Below are 21300 nucleotides of genomic sequence, written 5' to 3'. Positions count from 1 at the left end.
TCTCTGACATGGAATTTTCCACAAGTTCATAGGGAAAGGTTTTCCATACCTCTGTTTCAGTAAGAAATTATAAGTAACATCTGAGTAAATTTTTACACACACTTGAACGTTACACAGCATTCTTAAGTACTTTTCCTACCTTCATCTATTCTTTCAAGTCTACATACATCATACATCCTGATTTGATAAAATTTGACACAGGGATGCCCTGGCTGTTACAGTGGTCCCCATTTCTGCAGCTCCAAGGCATCAGGACTGCCTAAAGACACTTTAGGCATGTACTGCCACCACAGGTAGGGACACACCTGTATCTGCATTACATTACTCTTCTCAGACCCTACACAATTTTGGAAACAATTATTAAAACTTATATGGACATACCCACAGGAATCATAAAATCATGAGAGAAGGGTAAAATATTGTTTTTCTTGCTAAACTGTAGCCAGACATACTTAGAAAAACAACTGCACAAGGACACAGACAAAATTAAAAAGAGTAAGATAGAATTATGAGGTGGTTGCACTCTTCTACTACTTACTTTACCTGTATAAACAGAATAGGGATTTCAAAGCAATAATCAGCTGCATCCTTTACATAAAGGTACTACACAACATTATATAGTTACATAACAAAGTAACTAATGCTACATTATTACCTAAACATAGTAAAGTGTTTAGATATGAAGAAATTACTGTAAAAATAAGTGTATATTGTGAGCAGCAAACAAAATCAGAATGAAATATATATACCGTTTCTTTGAATAAATTCTGCATAAATCATAAAAACTTAAAACTGATCCTGAAAAGCTCCAATGATTACACTAATTCCCTCTAATTTTAAAATTATGGACATAAAAATGTGCTTTTTTTTTTTTCTGCCAGCTACAAGAAAATGAAAGCCCAAATTTTCAGTCTATATGCCTGAAGTGTGTACGTATGTTTACATCATGTCCCACATGTCTATGGACATGGGCTTGCACATACCTGCAAATGAGAGAATACAATGCACAGAGACTGGGGCAGTTCTTTATTCAAATCCATCCTTGTTTGACAAACTGCATCATACAAAACTTTGGTTAGCAGTAATTTCAATAGCCAGTATGATTTGAAATTTTTACCTGCATATACTTATGAAACTCTGAACAGATGTGTCTTTATGTAAGTAGTTACCCTAGGGAACAGTCTTTAGGGAAATACATACTCCTGGCTTAAGTGTAGTTTTACCTGGCAAAAAAGGTACCAACCAAGGTATCTTACCTACCCTACCAAGGCTTAGAGAGGCTTATGAAGCACTACTAAAACTGAAAGCGAAGTTCTTAGAGGATGCCCATTTCAAGCTATTACACTTCAGATTTTGTTTTGCTGCAAAAAATAAGGTGAACTCAATCTTCTGTTCCCCTCATTTTTCCTTGGTGTCAGAGAGGCCTGACAGCATTTGCACCAAGACTCAACTTTTCAGTGAAGAAACTGGTTTCACCACTGTAAAATGAGGTTAAAACAAAAAAAGGGAGAAAAAAATTTCGAAGTGATATCCTAAAATTCAGTGTTTCCATCTTACTCTCATATACAGTACGGGTCAATTCATTCTGCCACTCCCAGTTAGCTACTAAAACACTGTGCAAAACAATAAATTCATGCTACACAACTTACAAATTTTCCAAACTAGCAAACTGCATGAAAATGGCTAAAAGTCTAAAGGTAGCTTAGTGTTTACACAGCAGTTTTATGAGACCAGAAGTCAAAGCTTCTTTAACAACAACAAAAACCAAAAGCTGCAGTCTAAAAAATTACCTTCAACTGTTGGAACATGAAATTGAAGTGCTTCTGAGTTCCTCAGAGAGAGAAAGAAATTAAAATATATTAAGCCACAGACATGAAGAGTGTAAATTTTAGTTTTAAGTAAGTAGAAATATATCTTAAGCACCTTAAGAAACTGTGCTAGCTAGTAAAAAGCCCTAAAGCCTAGTTTAAAATTCAGTAGTGTTACCCTTTACAGAATTAACTTAGTTCTAGACATAAATATTTCTCACATTTCTACATAGAACAGATAGGACTATTCAAATAAATAGATAAAGCTATATATGTAAATTTTAAGTAAGAACTGACTTTACTTTCATATATTAGAATCAAGTTCAGATGGGTGTAGAAAGAATGTTTTAGAATAGTGTTTTTAGCTAATTGGATGATTCATGAATATAATCCCCTGTATTGGGGTGAAACACCACCAACAAAGAAGAAGAAAAAGGGCAACCACAGTTCATCATCAACATCACAATAAAGAAAGAAGTAGCTGCTGCTTCTGCTCAGAGGGAGCTGCTACTACTCAGAACATCAAAACTTTATGCCAGGGAAATGCAGCTGCTCAGAACATCAGGACTTTATACCAGGGAGATGCTGCTGTTCAAAATATCAGAACTTTATGCCAGAAAGCTTTTAACATGGATTTTAATACTCTGAACTCTTTGCCTTTGAAACTGACGCATTCATACAATAAACAGCTTTACTGCAACCAACAACTGCTCTTGTCTCTTTGAAACCCAAAACCAACACAAAACTCAACATTTGACCACAGCAGATATGCAGTGGAAAGTCCCTAAAAAATTTATAGATGAAACAGTCAAACAATATTACATAAAAACACTAACCTTCTCCAGTTAATTTACTGCCAGGTACACTGACTGACAAACATTCTAAATTAAAATTGAGGAACACAGAGCAATCCCCCAAAGAAAACACATACATGCTATTGAACTGTAGAAATACAGCATAGTGGGCTATAGTCTCAGTTATTATACTCACTGCACTTCCTTTTTCTTTAAAACTTCCAGCTTACTACTTTTATGAGAACAATAAAAGAGATAGTTTCAGATTTAATCACACTTAAGTTCAAAACCATTCTTCAATGCACCTAGGACAGTAAAATCATAACTCTATTTGCTACTGTTTTACCCAATAGTTACTCCTCATTTCTTTACCTTTAGCTATAAAGGCTAAAAAAAAAGCACAAAAAACCCAACCATTAACTAAACACACAAAAAAGAAGGCATTCAGAGGGCTACTATTATTTAAACATTATTTAGAAATCTGTCGCTTCCCAATACACTGCTGCCTGCTCCATTCCTCATCAACTTCTCCGTTTATAACAGGAAAATTCTCACTAGTTGAAATCTACTATTCCGGAGGTTTACAGCCCTTGATGGTTGTTACGGGAATAAATAAGAAAAACAACTCATAAATACTGTTCAATGCTGCCTTAATGTTTTACGAGGAAGAAACACATTGGTAACCATGTTACAAAGTAGAAAATTCAATTAATGGAAGAGAGTTTTGTGAGAATAATATTTTAATGTATCATTTGATTAAATGTCACTGTTTCAAGAAAATTTTGTACAAAAAAAAATCCACACCAAAAAACCAATCAACAAAATCTGACATAACAGCAGTGATGCTGAATAGCACAGTCCTCAATGTATTTCATTACACACTAGTACATGGCTGAATTATGAAAGTCATCTGGTATCATCTTGCCACAGATGAGTTCTCCTGCAGATTTCCATCTTATTAAATATGGAAAACGGGTTCCTTTTACCAGCTACAGTTTCTGGTGATTTGTTGAAGAAACTAAAGAGAAGAAAACAAAGAGAAGAAAACAAAGAGAAGAAACCTAAGAAAAACAGGAAATTGTCATGTATTATAAATTCTGTTCCTCCATCTCTGTGGAAGGAGACCTTTCACATCTTAAAACCGTATTTAATGAAGTTATTTGACACACTGCATACAGTGAAAATATATTGGCACTTAATATAAAAATCAGGAATAATTTTCTAACATTCAGATCCTGCAATATAAGAACAAATTCTCCTAATATTTTATGGTTTACATTCCTGCTGTGGTGGATTCCCTGAGACAGAAAGAATGAAAACCAAGGCATAATAACATGCGAGACCATACACACTACCTAGTGAGCAAGAATAACCATATTCCAACAGCTCTAACTGCATTTCAGTCACATTACTTACAGACTACTACAGGCATGGTGACACAGACATACTCCTGCTGAACTAACTAAACTCAGATGCTGTGAGCAGGCTAAGTACAGCAGCAGGACAGGAGACCTTGCCCAGAAAGCAGGTCAAACAAGCCTGTGCTGAGGTTTATGCAGATGAAAGAAGACTGGTAAACTTCCTTACACTGCTATAACCTAGTCTGAAGTATCATTTGTCTTAGAACAGGGAAAGTCCCACATACATCAGTCAGAAGGGATTTTGCCAATAACTTCACTCATGCTCACATTTCGTGCTATCTGCATTTGCATACCAAATTTTCAAAACAAACAAACCCACCCACAGCTTATTTTGCTTTGCTTGCATGTGCAGCTCTTCCTTTACCTATTAAATTCACTATCTTGACCCATACTTTTAACCCTTCTGATTCATTTCTCCATTCTGCTGTGGGGGAGCGAGTGAGCAGCTATGTGGGTCTTAGCGGCCTACTGGGCTTAACCCAGTACAAATAAGTAAAATTTACTGCCATACAACTTTAAACAGTTTAGTAATTCTAAACACAGGCATTCCACAGCTGCCATCAGAACTTAAAGGAAAAAAGAAAAAAACCAAAACACACTATCTCAACATAAGCAAGTCTGTGTCTCTGAGTATTTTTACTGAGAGCTCCAGTCTTGAGTGCTACAAGCTCCTCATTAACATCATTCTAATGGAGAAACCCCAATGTACACGGAATAGGATTTAAAACTAAGACCACATCACATTCTATTTTAAAGTGTTGCAAAAGCACTGCCAAAATGCATTAACCTAGGTCCTCTTTTCAGTATTTCTTTAACAGACTAACAAGAGTCCACATTTGCTAATATAGATGCAAAACATGTCAGAATTTATGTCAATGCACAACTGGAGCAAAACTCTACAAGTAGGTCTGTGGATAAATATGTCAGCAAATGAGGTGTCTGAATAATGTATTTTGCATAACTGTAAAGCAAGGTTGTAAAACAAATCTAATCACCTTGGGTATTCTTTCACCACAAAAATGCTGGGAATTCATAACAGAAGGAAGACCTGGGACTTTAAGATATTTGGGAATGCCTCAGCTAAATGAAATACACTTCAGTTGACAAGAACAGAGTGAAGAAGTTTAGATCTGACCCAGCTTTCACTGGTGGTTAGACTAGATGACCTACAGGGGTCCCTTCAGCAGCATTGTAGGTCCCTACATAGTTATCCTGAGAACCTACAAAATTTAGATACCAAATTAGAATAAAGTTTATTTTAAATTAACTGCATATTTTAACTGATATTTACCATTTGTCTACAAATAAATATTGTCTTAAGGAAGCTGGTTTTGTGAAGTTGTAATTAGATCTTAACCAAAAGTTTTTAAAAGGATAACTCAAATCCTAGGAACCAAAATTATCACAAGTGAGAGAAAAACACATATAAGGTCCAAAACAAGCCAACAACACAGCTCTGCCACAGAAGCAAGTCAGTTAAGGGTTATGTTTTAGATCACAAAATGACCTGGAACCTGCACTGCAATTGTTTATAGTATTTTAAATGGAATAGCTAAAAATCCAAACCACCTACTATTCTATTGCCTTAGATTTGATCACCTGGACATCTGTACCACCAATTCACCTAAAATGGTAAAACTACTTAGAATGCAATTCCTTTTATGTTACTGACACTTCTAAAGCTGGTCTTTCTGTATCCATAGCACCCGAGCATAAAAAAATTCTGATGTCATCTGCATTCCACCAAGGGTGGAGGCAGACAAACACTTTCTCAAAATGAGTTCCCAAGAAATCCACATTCATAAAACCAAAACATCCTGTTTCTTTCTATAAATGGAACTGTCAAGTAATCCATTCAAGGACACTCAGGAAGAAATTCTTAATTATCAAGTAATTTCACCTGTATTTGATTTAAAACCTTCCTCAGTATTATGCATAACCTTCATTTTTCTGAAAGGAGATGCAAGTGAAATTATCACAAAAGTCCACTTTGTTATCTTTAAAAAGACATGGTAGGGCATAAGCTAGGGTTTGTACACCATGGAAACAAATCACATTCTCCAAGCTCATACAAATATACTATCTACTAGAAGAGATTTTTTATTTGCTCACACCAGAACATCAGTCACTTTGATGTGGTTGTAGAATGTTAATGTTAATCCAACTCAGAGAAAATGAACAATAACCTCAAGGAAATCATTAAGTGTCTCATACAAGAAATTAGTTTTATTTCTTCACAACCCAGCATCAGTCAGGATTTTCAAGACTTTCTTCCCTAGAAATTGCTAATAAAATAATAAAAACACAAAGCCATTGCTAATAAAATCTGTGAGTAATTGACAGTAGTGGTGCTATAAGTCACAGCAAGGCCAAGTTACAGACACATGGGGACCTGGAGCACATGGTAGATTAGACACAATCAAGGTCATATTTAACTCTGTCATATGAAAACATAAAACCAGGAAGAATGCAATCATAGAATCACAGTTTCGGCAAATGATAGCATAAGCCTGGAACAATGACAATCATAAGCTCCCACCAAGCCAAAGGTGCAAATTACTAAAATGGAAGTTGGGTGCATTAACAGTGACTGCTGAGAAATAAGCTGAACAAGCATTACCCCAAGATGTATTTACCAAGCATCTCACAAATTGCTATGTCCAGTTATAAATAACAAAATAAAAGACAATAAAACTGGTAAAGCACCCAAAAACCTGTAAGGTTTCATGAAACGGCAAGATTTGGGATCTGAAATTGTATTTCATAGCAGAACACCAAAGGTTCATCTGTTTAGGACTGTCTCACAAGCCCTTGCAACATTTAGTAGAGCAATGTAAGATATAGGAGCAGCCTCAGCTCTGTCCCCCACTGCTCTGAGGGCGGTTTCCTCCCCATGAACAGGCACAGCAGGCAAAATCACATGCCAGCTCCTTAACACCACAATTTCAAGCCTGTCCTAGTAGTTTAAATCCACCATCATCACCATTTAGGTTGTCACTCTATTTACGTGCAGTCGCTTTCAGCAGGAAGCTAGATGGACAATTGCAGCAGCATCCTAAATTACTGTAATTGGAATTATCCCACATCAATCAACTACCTAAGTTTTTTAAATGCAAATTAAAAAGTAATGTATTAACAGCTGAGAAGAGTAAATGTCTGCTACAGTGGATTAGCTGATCTAATGAAGAAAAAGGAATAAATGACCAGAAATTGAAGCTAAAATACAAAATTGCTGTGTAATCTCTTATGTGTTTCTAAAGGAAATATATAATCAATCATACTATTATCACTGGCATGCTTTAAAACTGAGACAGTACAATGAGCCACAGATCTCTGATCTAGATACTCAGACTCAGCCAGGGAAACTGATGGCCAGCATCAGGCAAAAGGACAAACTGTATCAACATAAAAGCCTCTCTTATTAAGACAAATCAATTGCTTCAACACGTTTCAGCAAGGATACTCCACTAGCATCAGAATGTGAACAGCAGCACAAAATAAGGTGAGACATCTGGTAAAGAGCAGGACTGACTAAATACTCTTGAATATTAGAGAAACTCATCTAAAAGAAAGCAGCTTCTGCTAATAAAGCAAAAAACCCTGGCAGTTTACTACACTCTACCATTTTCTTCTTTGCAAGACTGCTTCCCAATGATTTCTTTACACTCTTCCACAGGAAAAACAGAGTTTTTATGTTCACATAACTTTAATTTAGTAACTTAATCATAATAATTGCCAATAAAGTAATATATTTCTCCCTATGTTCTGTTTTTTCACACATATTCATTGGGTTATCCTCATGTTATCATTATTTCATGCACCAAGGAAGGGTTTAGAATCATATAAAAAAATAAAACTATCATTCATAAAGCAGGTAAAATATCTTTATACATATAATACACTCAATATATTTAACACACTGACATAATGTAAATGCACTAAGACTGAGCACAAGTAATATTTGCTTTTTTCCAAGCTGAATTGATTACAAGCAGAATACCTCCTGACTGCAAATATCTATTTCTATGATGAGAACATTGAAAAACAAGATGGTTTTGTTAAGAGACAAAGAAGAAAAATTTTTAGACACAGACTAATTCCTTCAAATACTGTTAACCAAGAATGTGATTTATCTTCAATAAGTACCTTAACAAAAGCAACTTGTAAAAAGAGCAAGCATTCTATAAAACTATTTGTCTGGAGGCTACAAGCAAGAAATACAACCAGCATATAATATACAGCCATCAAAACACAAAACAAAAGACTGTTTTACAGGGACACCTGTACTTAGGAAAACTGGCAAGGTTTCTGCTTGGTCCAGTAAGCAAAATTCAAGCTTTCTGTACACTGAGCACAGGTATTCTACAGAAGCTCATCTGGAATTAGTGTTTTTCATAAACTGTTCAGAACAAGAGTATTTGTATTTTAGAAACTGTAATTTTGGACATAGCTATGTCTCTGAGATGCTCATGCTTCACTAGCCCATATCAATACCATGATTTATTTCTTCATTTTAGAGTCTTAGCACCAATAACGAAATCTGATAACTGTCTCTGAAAAGCCATTCACTAAACCGATCATCTCAAATTTGCACGATCACAAATTTGATTGGAACTCATTTTATTTTCGCCATAATTCCAGATTATTGTGTTAACAAAGCCTTACACTGCAAAGTCAGAACACAAAAGACACAATATTGATTTCTTGGATGATTTTAAAATGAGGGTTCTATGGATGTTTACAAGCTATGCCTAGAAAAACTGATTCTCATGCAGAATTTGTCTATGTTGACTTCACATGCAAGAAGAAAAAAAAAAATACTGTTTTACTTTTATTAATTCTGTTCCTGAAAATTTACTTTCTTGCAGCACCATGTATTATTCCTATTTAGTCCAATACAAAAAATTGTGGAAAAAGTTTTTAACAGATTTGTGAGGCACATAGAGGGAAGCAACCTCTAGCCTTTTTTGCAAGTTTTCAGACCTTTTATTGGTATGAGATTTTTCAGATGTAACTAGCCTGTTCACTATTCTCCTATTTCAAACTCCTGGTTTAAAACGCCATCCAAATTATTTAGAAATTATTCAGAAAATTAAATTTATAATAAGCATACATTTGCATCTAGTAACCAGTACATTTGTTTCTTGGGGGAGGGCAGTGTTGGGGTTGGGGTGGATTTTTTCCCTTTTAAAGGTAAACCCTGCACCACTGGATAGAAACACAAGGAAACTTCACAGACTCCTTCTATTGTCCACATGTACAGTCTCAACTGCAATGCTTGAGTTCCACTGTTCCCACAGCAATACCCTGATTTATTTCTTCATAATAATTTCTTCCCTTTAACAAGTACTTGTAGAAAAAGCCTCTTTTTCTTCAGGCTACCAATGCTTCATAGATAAACATGGCTTAAATTTTTCTGATAAATGGGATGCTGGAGAGATCCCAGAGCCACATCTCCCACAGCTTAACATTTAAGTGCATAACTAAAATGCTTCAGTGAGACTACCAATTACTGCAGTTCTGTTACTACCACACAGAACTGCTCAACACCAAACGGAGCTATGAGATTCCAGAAGCCATTTATAGCCTAGGGCACTAGGCCAAAAATAACCTTTTCAGTTCTCTAGGAAGCCAAATGTACAAAGATATGAAAACTGGCAGAAGGAGTACAGCACTTCTTGCCAAAATACTGATTTTTTTTTTTGTCATTGTGTAAAGTTACTACTCTTTCATATTACCTGACTCTTAACTGACTGCAAATCTATAGTGATATTCTTTTCAAGACTATTTCTGCATTGTATGTCTGTGCCATATGCTACTATAAAGTGAGTTTCTGCATTGTGTTAATACATTTAAAACCACTCCCAGGACTTAACACTTTAATGGAAGCTTTAAGTCTTTACTGCTGTCCCAACATCTTCCAAAACAAAACTAATTCAAATGCCTCAACACCCATTCTTCAAAATATCATACACTGACCATTAACTAAAAAAAATTTAAAAACAAAATTAAAATACAATCCAAAGTTGGATTCCATTCACAGTTTTGTCTCTGATCTGTTCTGAGATCTGGAATAAGCCATTCAAAATTCCTGCTTCTCAGTTTTTCCAATCTATACAACCAGGAATAACCTGTATCATTATAGAACAATGAAATAACCCACTGAGCAAAGTTTGCACAGTAATTTTTTTAATGCAAACATACAGCAAGATCTACAGTAGGAACCAGTAAAAGTAGAAATCGTAAAGTCATATTAATTACCTAAAGACTTAAGCTCTTAAAGTCATTACATTAACAATCAATATAATTACATAAAAGGCTTTCAAATTAGAAGAAATTAAAAAGGCTACTTTCTCTACCCTTAGAAATTCCTGACTGATTGGCTGAATGTCAAAGTCACACACAGCACACTTCAACAGAGTAGTAATAGCAGCAATACCATGATATAAAAGTGTCTCATGGTCTACACCATGATAGTGTCTGTTTTAAGATTCCCTTTAAAAACGTTAGCAAATTGAAGTTACTGGTTATTTTAAATTAGTTCATATTTTCTTTCAAATCATAAGATCCACTACACTTGCATAAAATATTTTTTGTGGAGAGTGCGCCAGATTATCTTCACTTTTTATGGTGGTTTTGAGACAGAACATTAAAAAAAAAAAAAAAAAAAAAAAAGCAGTTCTGAAGATGGGGGAGAAACTTGACAATTTTTTTAAATGAAAAAAAATTTCAGACTCTGCAGCCTTTTTTGTCCCCCCCACCAAGTAAAACCTCAGAAAAATAATATATAAAGCTGCACATTGCCAAATTAACATAATAGTTTTCCATCACATTCGAAAGTTCAGACAGTGAATGAAAACATCCATTAAAACACGGATGATAAACCAGTCAGTAAATCAGTTTTAATTTCTGCACATTATGACTAAGAAGCTACATCATCATATTGTATGCTGTATTGATGCGGCATAGAAACTAGAAGGAACTGGTACTGATGGGTCTCAAAATATGACAAAAGTATGGAGACATTTCAGATGGATGGCACAAGGATATTCTTGTTTGTACATCTTCCCTCAAACACACTAGTGAGGAAGGGGAAATAAAATACCATGTCTAGCAAACTTTGGAAGTGACAGGACATGTGTGAGTGAGTTAAAAACAAAGTCAGTAACACAAGGCAATCTGAACGGCTGCTAAGTGGAACACAAGCAAGGAGTAGGCATTCAGCCAGACTGGAATTCAAACCTCAGAAAGGGGATCACAGACAAAACTTACCGAGCAGAGAAGCTACACTGTACAAAGTGGAAAGCAAAAGGACAGTTTTCTTGAACTGGGATGAACTCAAAAAACAACAGCAAAACAAGAAGCCCTAGCAACACAACATAAAATGAGCATGGGAAACCCTGAGTTAAACTGTTCCCCTTGATCAATCACAGCTGTATTTAGTAACCAGGGCATCCTTGTCCTGTCCCAACTGCTGAGAAAGCTCCTTTCAGCTTTGACCAGACATCCATTCCAGAAATCTTTATAACTGTCTGCATTTTTTTAATTATATAACATATGAATAACACTATGTTCTCCCTCCTTCCCCACTGAATAGACAGACAACTTTGTTGTTAATATCCTTGCCTTGCCTTAAAAAGAATGAATTGAATTAATTCAGCTAAACCTCACTATTCTCAAAATACAGTAATACAACAGCAGCAATGGTACTACCTGTCTTTAGTTCAATAATCCCTATTTCTCCTGTCATTAAGTTTTTTAATAGTTATAAATTCAAATAGTACAAAAAGTCATTTTGACAATAAAAGTTTTGCTGACCATGATAACAATTTCACTGTCTTTAAAATCTGACATAAGGTTCTTACTATACATAAACTACTGCACTTGCATTTTTGGTATCTTGCCTTACCATGTAAAGGTTATCCAAGGGTGTATTCTGCTTCACTTCTTTCCTTGGTTTAATCTCTGATTCAATTTTCTTTTCCTAATCCATTTCTTGCCCATTTTACAAAATTTCTCCATCAGTTTCAGTGATTTATCTTTGCACACACATTTTATGAACCTGTTTCTTTCTGCTCACCAAACAACAGATACAGCTTCTTACTCGTGCTTTTCTCTTCACAGCTAAATGTGGTGGTCTTTTTTCCCCACCTTATTTATTTTTAATTTTTACTTTTTGCCTGTCAAATGTAATGCTACAAAGGAGAGGTATCACTGCAAACAGCACAACCAAAGATGCACACATTAGATGCTAAAAAAACCTCATGTTTGTTCACACACAATAAATTAAAGTGAAAGTGTCATTTGCAGTCACTTTGCTACTTTTGAAACATACGACTTTAGAATATAAACTAGTATTACAGTGGTATTTTAGTATTCATTAAAGAATAAAGAAATCAAGTCATATGCTATGTTTAAATATACTTCCAAGATGTACTTGGCTGAACTTTATTTCTTCAATTCAAAAATTTTTTTGCTTTAAATCCTCCACACATGTATCAATGCCAGCTGCTCCAGCAATGTCACCTCCTACCAGAAATAAGTATTTATCAGGCTACAATAGTAGAAAACACCTAGTTTATATAGTTATATCCAAAACCTAGAAATTAAATATGTTACTAATCTACTATTTTAAAGCACCACAGTCTTGAAAGGAAATAAAAATACTACAACTACTTCACTTTGCACCAAGGAATAAAATCACCCATCTACAGAAAATATAAAATATATTTATCAATATAAAAACCTTATCCATTCAGCAGCACAGGTCACTGATAACATGGTGCTCAGCTATTTTGCCCTTGTTCTGCTTCTCATAGAGATCAAGAACTCTGATATTTAAAACCTCCAGCTATGTCCCATAATTTCTCTAACCATTCCTAGAAGAACTACCTCACATAATCATCATGAACTTATCCGTTAGCTTTTAACTAAATCCACACAAGCTCAGCTGAACATGAAACAGTTCATGCAGCTTCAAAAGCAAGTGCAAACCTCAGGCTCCAAATTAAGCACAAAACTAACCCCCTCTTGGCTCTGCTACAATCATCATCTCATAAGTTTTGACTTCTTGTTTTTTTTCTTGAGGAATATTTCTCCTACAGCCTAGGATAGGAGGACAAAAGACTGTTATTGTTATTTCTATTTTTAAATAGTTAGGAGGTTTACAGGCATTAGGGTGCTCTGCACCATACAAGGAAAAAAAAAGAGTAAAAAGCTGGCCAGCAAGACACACTTAGAGAAGCACGCTGGGGAGAAAGCATTAGAATTTCATAAATTAACTCCTCCCACCAAGACACATCTACACACAAATTTAGCAAAAGGAATTATTCCTCCAGAAGCTTAAAACCTCAGTACCATTCCAAAGAGCTGCTCTGATGTGTGTATAATACCTTGCACAACATGGTTAGCAGAGAACAGTCAGAAGTCAGGAGATGTAACACCCATTCCCAGTTTTGACAGTGCTCCGCTCACTGAACACAGGGATAACATTACTGGCTCTTTCAGTTTTACACATTGGAGGACAATAAATGGATACACTTCCCATAATTCTGGTCTCAGCAGAACAAGTTTAAAATATCTCTGGTTTGGGAAGTGCCATTTCAATTATTTAAACTGAAATATGAAAACCATATTGATTTTAACTGTGAATTAGCAATCTAACCAGCTTGGGAACATTCACAAGCCTAGTAAATGCTTACTAACAGTCAGCAAGAACAGAGCAGGCAGAATGATGAGCAGTCAGCCTGTAGCCCAGAGAAGTTACTCATCCTTCCTAGAATGGTCATTCTGATACACAAAACACCAGTCTCTCCATCTTGGTTGATCCTGTAACCCTGCAAGCAGCAAAACCACTGCGTTTTCTGTATGCAGACAAATGGATGCTAAGCTTCCCAAACTTAAATTCAACAATTAGTATTTCAAAGTATGAATTTGAAACTATTATTTGTAGCATAAAGTCTGTAAATATCATTTATCTTGTAAGCCAAACAATTTTCTCCATGTTTATCTGATTCTCTATACACAAAATTCCAATTGTTACGAACATAACTGGCATTTCTCCTCAGTTTTACAGATTTCAGAGAGTTATCCCAAGCTATGACATGCATTTCCGTTCTTTGACTTCATATATTTTCAATAGTTCGTAAATTTCCATTCTCTATGACACTTCTGCCTTTAATAGTATCTTTTTATCTATTTCCTTGTTCAAACCTATTATTGCATTGGCATTTGCCCCCTTCCTCTTCCAAGCCACAGCTCTACTGTGCAAATATTAATTCTACTTTGTCACAACTCATTCTGCTCCAGCCTCCTCCCCTCACAGAAGTATTCAGCGGTTTTAAAACACTGTGTATAGGAATTGTTGTAAGATTCATATAGTCTCTCCTGTTTAAGAGATGTCTAAATCAAGATGCCTTTTTGCCTGAAGACACAATAGAAACAGACCAAGGAAGGACTAAAAGGAGGCTCACAAACAATGTAGGGAGGATATTTGGCTTCTACCTCCCACCAGGCCAGTGATCAGACGCAAATACATCTTCAAAACTGCTTGACAAAAAGCATTTGAAAGGGAACCTGTAGCACCTGGTCTTTCATAATAGCACTTCTGGAGCTCTGAGTCAGTCTCTTCCAAGAAGATTGGCCAAGGATGCACAAAGTGACAATATTTCTACAAAAGCCTTCAGCTTTTATTCGTTTACATGCACAGCATGTCCAAACATGGCAATTCTAGGCAAAGCCACTTTAAAAACTGCCATCCTAAAGGGGAAGTTCACTTTGGGGGTAAAGGTTCAATCCACAGCAGAGCCTACTCCTGCTGAAATTCAGAGGTTTCACCCTTCCTTCCATCAGATTTGTTTTAGGCTGGCATTGCTCCCACCACTTAACCCATACACTAGTTCTGAAGCCTCTCTACAAAGCAAGCAAGTCAAAAAGAAAAAACAAACAAACAAACATAAGGGAAAGAGACACAAACACACAGTCAGTCATTAGTAGAAAACCCTTAATCTGCTGAAGCCACATTCAGAAACAGTAAGCAGGCAATTGTGTACCCATAATTTGTTCCATGCAACAAAGACAGTCAGCTAATTCACTTTATTTTGTGTTGAGGAGAGTCTAACACCACCTGCAAAGTTACTGGCTACATTTCAGCTATGGGGGCATAAATCTCCAGACAAAGAGGTAACTTTCAAAAGCACCACAGACTAGACTCTACAGCAAGAGAACTAATAGACTCTTTTCAATAGAAGTCAATAGCCTTGATGTTTATAAGATCCACAAGCAGGGATATTGTCAGGCTTCAGGAAGAATAAAAGGGCAGAGAGAATTTAAATAGTATCTGCAGTTATAAGCTGCTATGCACATCAATGTTTCTAAAAGAACTCTTTCAGTTTGATAAAGCTCTTTCCCAAAGCATTGCTTGTGAGTAAAAAAACAGAAGCTACAATATGCTGGCACAGAGATGTCCAGACAGACCACATGATCAGGTGGTGTCAGAAGCTGTTAAATACATAATAATGTTACATATACTGCTGGATACATAATAATGAACACAGAATTGATTTATCTTCATATTTTACCCATAAGAATTACATCTTCTAAGTTTTGGCTGCAGGGTAATATTCAATTAATTGGTGATAATAAGCAAACATATTTATTCTCTCTCCCTGTCCTAATATACTTAAGATACTACTTATGTAAAAAAAAAAAAGTAAGTAGTGTTAGAAATCTTCAAATAAACACAGGAAAACTGTAGGAAGGGATTGACTTTTGAAATGAAAAAGAAACAGAGTTCTATTCATTTTTTAGCCATATAAAGACATTATTTATTGATGAGTTTAGATAAAATGAGCAAAATGAAAGGTTCTCAGCCTTACCCCAAAAAAACCACAATTTAATCAAAATATAAATTAAAAAGTATTAATTATTCAAATCATCAGAGATTTCTTAAAAGGAGAGGGACATACCAAATATCTTTTTCTCTAGTGGCCAAATAAGAACCAAGTTCTAAACAAGAGTCCATACAGTGGTCATACTTGATATTTGGAAGTGTGCAGTAGCACAAACAAACCAGCCTGGATGTGCAACATCCTGCCCAGTAGAAGCTGCACTTAGAACAGGTGGAACCAACTGCACATCTACTGCTGTAATTAGGAGAATTCTCATATGTGAAGGAAGAATTACATTAATTAAACAGGTGGAGAAAATAAGTAAGAATCAATTATGGCAATCTAATGTACACAGAATCACAGAATGGTCTAGGTTGGACTGAACCTTTAAATGTCATCTAGCTCCACTACCCTGGATGGAGCAGCAACATCTTTCATTAGACAACACTGATCTGAGCCCCATGCACATCATATTCAATTTTTTAAAAAAGTTGTTGTCATCAGCAAAGGGGAATTAAAGGAACATATTTCATCCGAACCAGCATCAATGCTCACAGTGATACTGTGATTTTTTCAACCATCTTGAAAGCAAATTCATAGTTACACAGTCAGTACTACTATTTCAAAGATGTTGCCAGGCAAAGGTGTCTTCAACACAGCATAGTCTGACAAGTACAGTCTACTTAGAAGCACTTTTAGAAACAGCAGGTTGGAGCTCTTTTATCAATAGAGTATTATATTACACCAAAAAAAAAAAAAAAAAAATACACATTCCTTCCAAAATTTCATACTGTCCAAAGTAGCAATCAAATACTTCAATCTGTAATTATTTTCTAATAATCTAGCATGTAATTTAAAAAAATTATTTTCTTCTCTGCCAGGTCACTACCATCAGCAGCAAGTAATCCTTCCTCATGTGCCTAGCTCACCCAATAGAAATGGATGAAGCAGGTGTTCACCAGAAAAGCTTCAGAGGATCTGTCTTCAGAAACACCATCAAAGCCCACAGAATGAGGCTGAAGTAATACAGCAGGCAGCCATGGTTACATCTTTGGGGCCTTTGCTTGTTCTTTTATAAAGTAACATGCTTCCAGCATTCCCAGTGGTTTGGAGGAATATAATTGCATGCTATTACTTAAGAACTATGTGATTATTGTGCCACGGCCTTCTGCATAACCCAGCCTGTAATAAAAGTGATAAGAATAGCATTTATTATTTTTGAAATGGTTTTTGCATTGCATCCACACTGATGTGGTTTAAAACATCTGACTAAACTCAAGACACTTCACATAGAGGTTTTATTTTCTTCTAACAGTACTGAACACCATGAAAACTCCGTTCTGTGTGCAGAGATACTGCCTGAAACCTCAACCTGACCATGTCACTCAGCACTTGAGCAGAACTCTCAAAGACTGCGGAAGAAATGTTCTATCACATTTCTAGAACCAAGATGTATTTCATGCAAAGAAAAGTCACAGAAGAAAAGCATAACAAGCCACTGGAATAGAGAATGATAAGTACAGTTCAGCCTCTGAAGTTATTACAGAATGTAACTGCAGTAAGAACTAGAAAAATCAAACTATCCCATCCCAGCTGCTAAAGGCAAACAAGTCACATGCCCTTCATAAGTGCATCAATTGCTATATAAAATCTGACTTCTAACTCCAGGAAAAAAATAAATGAGTGAACAGAAAACTTAAAGTTGATCACTTTTTTTCTTCCTCAGATATACAAAAAAACACTCAGAATCTTTCTAGAAAACACGTTTGATAATATTTTATTTGAGAGTAGCTGTAGACCATCACTTTCTGAATCAAAAAGTATTTCTAGTCTATAATACTACAACAGTGTCAAGTGCAGACATAGTTTCAGTTTTCTGGAAATTCCCTGCTCCTCAGACCTCTAAACTCAACCCCCCTCACTAATTTCCTCTACATCAAGGAGTATCTTCATTTTTCAATTAGACTGGCAATCCCCTCCTCCTCTCAAAAAAATAGTGAAAGGCAACCTCTACCCCAAAACCCAGTGTTTCAGGACTTCAGACATGTCAGCACATCAGATCCAAAACTATAAGTCCCTCATTTCAAGGATCTATTCCAAGTCGTACAAGAAAGTTTCATACTATGCATATTTATGGAGAGGAAGCAGGAAAGAAAATTCCCATCAAGAGTTTGCCCCAAGATTTGCAGAAATCCGGCCTTAAGCCAAGCATCTCTTCTGTTTATTTATTTGTTATGTAACAAATGAAAAAAAAAAATGGATTCTTTGGAAATATATCAACACACAACTTCCTTGAAAGTTCCCATTAAACAGTTACAAGTTGTTACAAACAATACCTTAAAGCAACTATAGATTAACACAGTGTTCTTCTAAAAAGGGACACTGACAAAAGGGCTGCTGTTGTCGCAAGATTAAGACATGGGCTGATCTACACTGCTGTTTGTATCAAACAAAAAGAGAATGAAAATACAATTCTACATTCAATTTCATACTGAATATTTTCCATGTAAACTCTGACAAAAGCACATTAATGCTTGAAGATAAAGATTACTTTTTTCCTTGAAAAATCAGTCGAGAAAGCAAGCATGTAACAAGCAGGTGCTACCTATACCCACTACACACAGATCATGCCTGTACAGCACATACTTACACAATACACAAATACTAACATACAATCACTACCAATCAAACAATTTTCTTCCCAGTATATAATCTCCTCAGCACACAATTTGGTTTTCTAACAGTTTGGTTCAATATTAGGTCAAACTAAACAAGCTCAATTTCTGGATTTTTAAATTATTTATCTTGTATTGCGGCATGTCTGCTAGGCTTCAACTTTTAAAAAGAAATGAGATAAAAAATGCCTTGTTTGGGACGGCAAGCTGAAAGTCATTCTTCTAACCACACACAGTTCCCCTACCTTCTAACCACATAAAGTTCCCCTTTCACATCTGCTACTGAGTCAGCTAATGGTTAATATGGTAATTCATGTTATCAATTCATGGTAATTTCATTCATCCAGTTTCCTTTGCTCTTTTTTTATTTATTTATATGATGACATAGGTCCTCAGACATCAATGTGAAATCCACTCAGCAACACCCATCAAGTAACAAAGCTAAATAACAATAACACATGAAACCTACCACACATCTGAGGCACTAACTCTAGGACAGAGACAATAAGCAGGCAGCACATGTGTCTCCATACACAGGAAGGCATAAATGCCTTCATGTGCAGGAGTAGCTGAGAATTTAGATTCATGTTATCACATGTCTACATGCAGGTATAGCACCTGCTGTTTTGTGGGGCAAGAACAAGTGACTACACGCCTTCTGCTCTGCTGCCACAACACAACTATCTCCAGCAAGCAAACGGGGACACAAGGGCACGTGGAGGCCGTACATTGAAGACCTTAACAATAAACTAATATACTCTTCTAATGCGGGTTTGCACCATTCCACCTAGTGACACAACGTAAAGAAGGGGCTAGGTTCCATCACCTGGCATAAATAGAGGCAGGAAAACTGATATGATTCTTAGAGGTGGGTCTGCCTGCCTAGGTGACAAATAAGTGTGCCTTTTTCATGCTGGAAAAAAGGTGTGAAGGCAAGTTAACACCGACTGAATACATGTCCCCTCACCACTCCTCCCTGCAGGGTTGTCACGCCTGTCCCCTCTGCAGATTTATGTAATGAGGGTGTCCCCCACTGTTGAATACAGTACAGTGCCTGTGAAGATAGGGATTTCTCTCAACATTTGCCCCGGAAGGTAGCACTGCATAGAGCTGGCACCTGTGGCTACATGACTGTAAGGATACTAAGGGGGGCTGTCAACCCCAGCGCTGAACAAGTGGCATCTGTGAGAGGTAGCATGCCCCCTGGGGCAGCTGCATCGCACACAGTCTTCCTATGGACATGCCTCTACCTACGGCATGCAAATAGCTGACACGTCCAGAGGCACTTGAGTGTCTCAACAGGGACTTGCATCGCCTCCGTGCCAGGTGGGTTCACCCACGAGCAGCAGGACAGAAGCAGCAGGTATCCACCATGGCACCGTGTGTGCATTCCTCCCGCGGCTGAATCTAAGGTGGGCTGGCTGCCACCGCAAACCTCAGCAGTCAGGGAAGGGTGGCACAGAGACGCACATTCCCCAGAGAGAGAAGAAGACAGGTGCGAGCAAGAATTCCCCACACATTCCCCCAGTGTGCCACGGGAGAGGCAGCTCTGCCTCACCAAACGCCGAGCGGGGGGATGGAGGGGAGCGTGTACAGATCCAGCCATATGGAAGCAAACACCTACCTCATACACCAAGGCGGGGGGAATAAAGAAAGCACGGGTCCACGGAGAGATGGGGGTGGGCTCGGCTTCCGTGTGGGGACGGGCCCCGGGGGAAGGCGAACGAAAGGGTGGGGAGTGGGTGGTCGCCTCACAGAGAGGTTGGAGGGCACCAGTGCGCCTGCGGGGGCGGGGAGGGGGTCCCGGGCGGTTCAACAAACCCACCCTCCCCGCTGCCCGGCCGCCCCCTCCCTGCGCGCCCCCGGCCGCTCGCCCGGGCTCACCTGCCCGCACCGTGTCGGAGAGGTCGTGGCTGAGGGTGGCGGCGCTGCGCGGGAACTCCTTCAGCTTCCTGCCGCTCAGGTTGAGCCCCCCGGAGTGCGCCGCCTCCTCCAGCGCCCGCTCCAGACCGCGGTTCAGCGGCGCCTGCAGACCCAGCGCCCCGCTGCCGCCGCCGCCGCCGCCCACCCCGGCCGCCGCCGCCAGAGCAGCAGAGGGGAAGGGCTGCGACTCGCCTCCCAGTGTCGCCATCTTTCCCTCGCCGCTGGGGGTACCCGAGAGGGCCGCCGGACCTGCCTCCCTCCCTTCTTCTCTCCCTCCTCCTTCCTCCTCCTCCTCCTCCCGCTCGCGGCGGCGGCGCGAGCAGGGGGCGGAGGCGCGCGGCCCGGGCGAGGCGCGCCCACTGCGCATGCTCCGCCCCTCCCGGCACCGCTCCCCGCCGCGGCGCCACCTAGCGGCGGCGCGCTGCTCCCGGCGCTGGAAGTGCCAGCGGGAAGGCGGAGAGGGGGCGGCTCTCCATTGTTTCCTTGCCACAGCCTTCCTCGTACAGCCCCGGAGGCCGGCCCGCCGCCTACTTGGGCCCCTTCTGCCGGCACCCGGCCCAGCAGGGCCCAGGGGCTGGATGGGTGGCGCTGGGCGGAGGGAGCCTGCAGGTGTGCCGGCAGCGGTGTGTGCGGGCTCGGCTTTCCTCAGTGGGAAGGTAGGAGCTGCAGCCGCTGTTGGCACCGAGCGAGGCCTTGGGGAGCATCTGCCCTGCAGAAGGGCTTTCTGTGCCGTGCTTCTCCCGCAGGGGCCGGTTCACACCTGTCTGTGGCTCCTGGGCACGGCCTGCCCC

General features: G+C 38.5%; 1 protein-coding gene across 4 annotated transcripts in view; it reads right to left on the bottom strand.

Moving 5' to 3' along the window:
• The window catches only part of LRCH1 (leucine rich repeats and calponin homology domain containing 1), a 112852-nt gene extending 92012 nt beyond the window's left edge, over nt 1-20840 (bottom strand). For all 4 annotated transcript variants that reach the window (XM_058838720.1, XM_058838728.1, XM_058838736.1 and 1 more), the window contains exon 1: nt 20471-20840. In XM_058838720.1, the coding sequence (XP_058694703.1) occupies nt 20471-20717 (247 nt within the window). In that variant the 5' untranslated portion in view covers nt 20718-20840. The remainder of the gene's footprint in view (nt 1-20470) is intronic.
• Nucleotides 20841-21300: the final 460 nt, after the last annotated feature.

Source organism: Poecile atricapillus, chromosome 1 (genome assembly GCF_030490865.1).
Source record: "Poecile atricapillus isolate bPoeAtr1 chromosome 1, bPoeAtr1.hap1, whole genome shotgun sequence".
Lineage (NCBI taxonomy): Eukaryota > Metazoa > Chordata > Aves > Passeriformes > Paridae > Poecile > Poecile atricapillus.
The sequence above is the reverse complement of the archived record's forward strand: the minus strand, read 5'-3'. Positions and strand labels throughout refer to the sequence as shown.